The sequence below is a fragment of the Phragmites australis genome, chromosome 1, assembly GCF_958298935.1.
Source record: "Phragmites australis chromosome 1, lpPhrAust1.1, whole genome shotgun sequence".
In the NCBI taxonomy this organism is placed as follows: Eukaryota; Viridiplantae; Streptophyta; class Magnoliopsida; order Poales; family Poaceae; genus Phragmites; species Phragmites australis.
The window spans coordinates 7199158-7206101 of NC_084921.1; the positions used below are offsets into that span (position 1 = coordinate 7199158).

Here is a 6944-nt window from a genome sequence, read left to right on the forward strand (position 1 = left end):
TTGGGTGCTTGCTTTCCTTTTATCACATATGAACTTGCTAGAAGGACAAGTAAAAATCGGCTTACGAGGACCTTAGAGATGAAATCATTATGTTACCAAGGAAGTGATGTATTCCTTTCTTATAGAGAAGGTTTTTCCTGCAATTCGAGAAAAGTGGCCCAGTGAAAATGTTGGAAAACCAATATTCATCTAACAAGACAACGCTCGTCATCATATCTACCCTGATGATCCTTTATTTTGCGAAGCAGCACAATAAGAGGGATTTGATATCAAGTTGATTTGTCAACCGCCGAATTCGTCGGACTTCAATATCCTTGATATTGGTTTTTTGCATTGATTCAGTCCATTCAATATAAGGAGGCTCCTAGAACATTAGCTGAACTAGTCGCCGATGTTCAGAAAGCCTTCGAAGATTATGAACCAACATTATCAAACCGGATATTCTCATCGTTGCAGCTTGCCATGACAGAGACAATGAAACTAGGGGAGGAAACAACTACATAATGCCGCATGTTAACAAACCTTTGTTAGAAAAAGAAAACAAACTTCCAATGCAAATGAAGTGTGATCTCAATTTGGTTCAGGAGGTATGTAGACAGATCAATGATTGAGCCATTGGGGTTGCTTCTCTTCATACTTCCACTCCAGAAATTATTTTGGTCTAATGGATGTGCACATGTCAGTATTTTGGTTAGAAGGATGTCCTGTGTGCACTTACTTCTGCTACAAACTCTGTACAAAAGTCTGTTTACTCCATGCAAATATGTACATAGTCTCTATGCGCTTGCTTTTGCTACAATCTTTGTAGACAAGTCTGTTTGCTCAATGTAAATATGTACAAAGTCTCCATGTAACTGTCTGTAGCGAAGTACTATGTACAGAGTCTGTTATCAACAGTTTGAGTTGAATGGTTAACATAATGCAGATAAGGACCTTTAGTTTCCACACAAGCATTTTGGGCAGTTTTCAATCAGTAATATGGCATATTCCATCCTGAACCATCTGAAACTTGCCTTACACCTTCTAACTAGAAACAATATGCAACAAATTTGATGCCCAATTCAGAGGAATTACACAATTTCTTTTGAAAAGAAAAGAGAAGAATTGCTCAATTGTTAAGCACATGTGCATAAAGGTGGGATTGGATTGACATCCAAATCCAAAGACACGAATCCAAATGAAGTCCAACTAAAACAAGGCATCTATCCAATCCAAACCCAACATGATGTCTGCAGCATCCAATCCAATCCATTCCAACTCCTGCAAATCCAAATCCATCCAGCATCATCCAACAATCGCGTCTGGCAAAGCTACAGGGGTTCGACAGTTAGCCCAAAATGAGCAGCCATTTTCATAACACCTTCACACATATTCACATGATACCTTCTCACGATCCCAAAAAAAAAAAAAAAAAGACAACTTCTCACGTATAGGATATTTACACAAAGGTCATCGGGGGTTCTAAATCATTAAAAAGCAGACCTGTTTAGGAATAAGCCATTACAAAATACCCTTGTATTGCTCTAGCATAATGCAAAATTAGCATCGTAGAATGCCTTTGAGACCAAGTAAACTAGCATGAGTACAAGTAAACATCAATAGATGCCTAAGTGAGCAGCTAGATTGAACTGTAGACCAACCAAATATAACTTAAGGAGACTTGTTGCTGGTAATCATAAATTAAACTTGCAGGTGGCAAAGCTAGCATTAGCAAAACCCATGCATCTCCATTGAATCGCTATGCCAAAACAAGAACAACTTGCAGGCTCAGGGATAAGCAACACCATAAAAAAAAATTGGATTCCTCCACCTGTATCAGAGTTCAAGATCCTTGCAAATCATGCAGGAGAGCACTAATTCACTGGTCTATCATAATTCCCGCACCAAATCACATACTATAACAAAGTGTTGTGACGGGCGGCGCCGACGTCTCCGCCGCTGCCCAGCTGGGAGAGAGGACGTCGCTGCCGCCGCTCGCTGGGAGGGGATTAGAGGACGTCGCTGCCCCGCTGAGTCCAACAAAGTCCAATGGATTATTGGAAAGAGAATCTAAAAGTTTTGTTCTGATCTGAGTAGGCTCAACATAGGGAATACCCTAACCCTGGGAACCGGGGCATATAAATCCGCTTATGGCATTCACCCAAGCATACAGAGACAGATGGAATGAAAGAAAGAAAAATTTAGGGCTAGCGTCCAAATGAGCCCATAGTTTATTGGATCAAGTGGCGATGGATATCCATGTCCAAACGAGGTCCATCCAAATAAGTCGAGAGCAGGTTGAGTCCAATAGGACTTTGGATTACGTAAATTCAATCCCACCTTTACATGTGCAGAATGCAAGAGAAAGAACACTCTTTCTGAGAGCGTGCAAGAATATAATAACTCACACGATGAATTTACATTAGCCAAGGATCTGTTACATATATAGATTACATGAGAGGGAGAAGGCAACGGACTAGGAGAGATATGCGTGATACGCATGCATGCATGCAAGCTAAACAGAGAAAGGCTAAGCATGGCAATAATCCTAGGCTGTTGTCGTATCCGATCCTGGCTGCTGGAATCGTGGGAGGCCGTTCCTGTGATGGCCTAGAAATTTCTATGCGCTGATGTTTCCGTGTAGAGTAGGTAAAATTGGAAATATCATACTGCTAACTGTTTGATGTCAAGTATTATTAAATAAAAAATAGCCATGAGTGCCAAATAAATGAAAATAGAGGAAGTAGATTTTTTCGACGGTGCCTTCTGTCTGGTTGAGAATTGACTGTTACATATTAAGGAGTAAAAATAGAGATACAGATTTTTTCGACGGGGGACCACACCGGTTCGTTGGAGACGAGAACCGGGGAGAGCTGGGCAGCCGACCCAGGTTGTCTCTCGCCGCGACGGCCGGGGGAGGCGTGCCGGAGCACGGTGGTGGGGTTGGCACTTTTTTTTCTGAGAGGGTACATTTGAGGACGCAAGGCGGTGGTTCGGTGGGGTTGGCACCTGGGCGAGCATGCGGCGTGCGAGCCGAGAGCCACGGCCCATGTATTGTTCGCGTTGGGCCTTCGGCCTGCTAGTACGGTGTCTCTTCGGCGAACTTGCTCTGCTCTTTTGTAGCCGTATCGTGGTCGGCTCCAGCTCTCAGAATGAATCGCATAAAGTTGCTAATTAATGTAGCAGTAGATTTAAGTTAACTGCATCTATAAATGGTTTAAGTTCAGTTCTATCGTTGTCTCATTTATCAGTGTAGTATAATCGTAACATTCAGTTGCTAAACTTGGTAATGATGAATATGTAAAGATCGTATCGAATAAACTGGCATGCAACAAGATAAAAACACACTGTTTTTATACTAGAGTATGGACTGAATTTGCCACGTAATTCATAGCATAGAAATACTGGTCAAGGTATATCATTTCAGGACATAGGGATCCATTCAGTCTATTGGTATTCAAGTATTTAACATCCATCAACAACACGACTTTCAATACAACACATTTTACAGGCTTCATTTTCTCTACTTTACAGCATTAGCAACGGTGCAATAACGCTATTACAATTGTACAACAAATCTCCGTATGCCCATATGCAATTAGGAACCACACTAATCAATTGCATCCTGTTTCACAGTCCTGTACATGCACACTGCACAATCTACGATGGTGTTCAGTTCAAGTTCTGCTCTGGGTTAAAAGTCTGCAGGCGAAATAAATTAGTCAGCTGCTCGTGGCTAAAACAACACACAGCACATACTGAACCCCGAGTTCTGTTCATGCTGCCCCATTGCGCTTCTCCTTCCTCCACTCCCATGGTTTCTGCGGCTTCGACGACGCCCACAAACCCTTCCGGCCAGTTTGTGCCTGTTTCTCCCACTGGTAAGGAAAAAAAGGACGTTTCTTCAGATTTTTATTGCAGAGAAATTCGGACCGTGCAAGCTCTCTTCCTCTCAATCGATCAACGTGCGTAGCTGCATGAAGTCGATTAGTACTGCTTACCTTGGCCAGCTCCGGGCGTTGATCATAGGCGGTGTAGTGCCATGCAAACCCCTTCTTCAGCATTTGCTCCTACGCATGAAACAAGATAAAAACTTTAACTATATCTTCCGTAAATAAAATGGTGTTAGGCATTCAAGAAGACCGACTGTTTCAGACTTTCAGTACATGTGAATTGTCGTCAGCTGAAACATTTCCAGTTCATGGCACCTCTGGTGCCTTGCTTCTCCTATCTAATTTAATCGTCCACATTTTGGCTTTCGAAAAAAAGAACATTTCCAGTTCTCGACTGTTGGTTGCAGAGGCAGAAGCAAAAAAAGAATTCATTACCACAAGTGACATTAATTCGCACCTATTATACACAAGACTACAGCAGCAAGCGAAATGTGTGCGCCAACAGCACATGGTGCAAAACTGTTGCAGTACTTTGTAAGTGGCTTCCAGTTATTCTAGTGAATTTCCACGACATGCATGCTTGTAGGTGCAATCTTACCTGTATAAATACGCCGTCGCAGTAGATGTCTCCGACGCATCTGCCATACCGGTCTTCGTCGTACACGAAGACCTTCAAGCTCTTTCCCTGAACAAGCTTCAACAGCGCCTCTTTAGCCTCCTTGCCGTACGGCATCGCGCTCTCCGGCGCATCAATCCCCTTGCATATTCAACTCTCATTGCATAAGGATTAATTACAGGAATCAAGGCACATGTTCCTGACCACAGGTCAAATAGTACAGGTAGCAGAAACCTTAGCCTGATCCTGTACTTCTTCCCGAGAACCTCTTCGCCTCTCGCGTTAGGAACTGGCCTGCATTACACAAGTTTCAGAATCTGTTCTCAAGAAGAAATGATCGATGTTAAGTCACCTGTATCCTGCATCTACTATGATCTTCTGCAGCGCGTCAGCCTTCTGGTAGTCCTTGGCGGTCCGCGCCTTGGCCCGCTCCGCCGCGGCCTTCTGCACCTCACGGGGCACGCTGCCGGACCCCCGAGGATCGGCCGTGTCAACGTACACGTTAATAGTGTCGCCGTCGGATACCGCCTTGGGGTCCACCTGAGAAACTCGCAAGAACATTCGTTAGCCCGTAGGCCGGTAATGGAAAAATTCAGGAGATGACTGATGAGAAAGGGAGGCGGCAGAGTCTCACGGGAAGCGTTTGCAGTTCGAACTTGGCGCCTTGGGGTTTGGGCGGCGGGGGAGCAGCGGGAGCGCTTGGTGCCGCGTTTGGATGTGGGAGGCCGTAGAAGACCAAGAAGCCCTGGGCAAACGCAAGCAGGAATCCATGGTTATACTGGCTAGCTAGAGTGCATCACCATTGTAATTTTCGAGTTGTACATACGGTTGGCAAGTTGAGGTACCTCGACATCTGCTTTCTGATGATTCTTGAGCGTTTGCACAACGAAGCACGCAGCTTCCTCCGGCGTCTTCGGAGGCGGCCGGGCTTTCTTCCATGCCACCAGCAGCTTCTTGTACCTTACATGATCAGCACCAGAATTTTATCATGCCGGCATTTTGCAATCTGAACGAGATGTTGGTGCTCGCTACGCTGCAGTGCTCATCATGATGAAACTCTCAATACTTACTCTTCGTTACAAGGTTTAGCAATTAAATGTCATAAGTTACTCCACTGATTAATCAGCCAACGATAGCCATAATTAACTAGTTTTGCTCATTTTTTAGAGAACAGAATGTACTACCACTACTATACTCACTCTTGGATTCTTGGCCACGAAAGTCAGCAGAAGACTAATTCTACTGCCACTAAGTTCTCCATTATTTTTCAAGAAAGCGTCACTTTCAGAGCTCCGCTTATTCAAATCCGTAGCAACCACGACAGCTTAAGTATACAGCTGATCGAAGCAATCAAGCAAGAAGGAAAAAGAATAGAAATTTCAGTAAAGTAGTACCAGTTCGCCTGCGCTTTCTTGGAGGAGACGACGTGCCGGCTCAGCCCATCCGGAACCTGAAAATTCACACCCCCAAATTAACGATACTGAATTGACAGCAAAACCAGCAGCAGCAGCGCAACCAATTAGCTCACCTGCGAGGTGGCCTCGAAGTTGAGGACGTCGCGGCCGAGCGCGGCGACGGCGGTGTGCGCACCGCGGAGCCCGTGCTCCTGCGACGAGGGCGCGCACAGGCCGCACAGGAACCGGTATATGCTGTTCCCCATGGCCACCTATACCTAGCTACACCTCGCTAGCTCCCCTGCTCGACAGGACGTCGAGGGCGAGATCTTGGTGAGCGTGGGGTTCGTCTCTCTGCGCGGAGATCCGCTCCAGGATTTGAAAACTTGTGCGGCGGTTTTGTTTGTCCGTGTGGATCTGCGCTGTGGCCATTTGGCCGTTTTGGAATCGCAGCTCGCTTCACGAGGAGACAGTTAATGGGAGGGGAAGGAAGGAAGGAAGGAAAGCTGTTGCGGCTGACCTGCCGAGCCGAAGCGAGATTTGCAACGTGGAGGACGGCGATTGGTTGGCGGCGGCGTCCGGGCAGGTGGGGCCGTGGGGGCAACCGGCCACGCCGGATTTGTTGCGGAGCGCGGCCGGGTTTGGATGGGTGCGTCGCGTGCTCCTCGTTGACGCTAATTACGAATTCCCGGCGGATGAGGCGATGGAGAAACGTTTGCGCGTCGTCGAGAGGTCGGCAGGTCTTCCGTTCCTCTCGGCTTCTAAATGCTTTCCTGGGAATTTTATATTCAGCAGCGCTAGGTGGCATGCATTGGCTACTGGCTAATGGCGATTTGTGTGGCGTGTACTTGCGTTGAACGACCTCAAGTGAACTTCTATGTATGGATCCTAGTTTTTTTTTTTTTTTGAAAAAAAGAAGGAAAAAGAACTTGTATGGGATAGTGCAGCATTATTGGATGGAGACAAGTCTTGTAACTTCAACATATGCAGCACGCGTTTGTTTCCATCGTTCGGTCACAAATTGTCGGTATGAGATCAGATCGTTCGGAAACCAAAAAGAAA

General features: G+C 45.7%; 1 protein-coding gene across 1 annotated transcript; it reads right to left on the reverse strand.

Moving 5' to 3' along the window:
- Window positions 1-3381: 3381 nt before the first annotated feature.
- Window positions 3382-6380, reverse strand: LOC133899662 (probable staphylococcal-like nuclease CAN1). The gene is made up of 9 exons (XM_062340728.1): window positions 6017-6380; window positions 5883-5938; window positions 5334-5448; window positions 5123-5233; window positions 4841-5028; window positions 4722-4782; window positions 4471-4629; window positions 3981-4049; window positions 3382-3857 (listed from the first exon to the last, which is right to left on the reverse strand). Exons 1-9 carry the CDS (start codon window positions 6146-6148, stop codon window positions 3756-3758), a joined length of 993 nt encoding a protein of 330 aa, XP_062196712.1. The 5' UTR covers window positions 6149-6380; the 3' UTR covers window positions 3382-3755.
- Window positions 6381-6944: the final 564 nt, after the last annotated feature.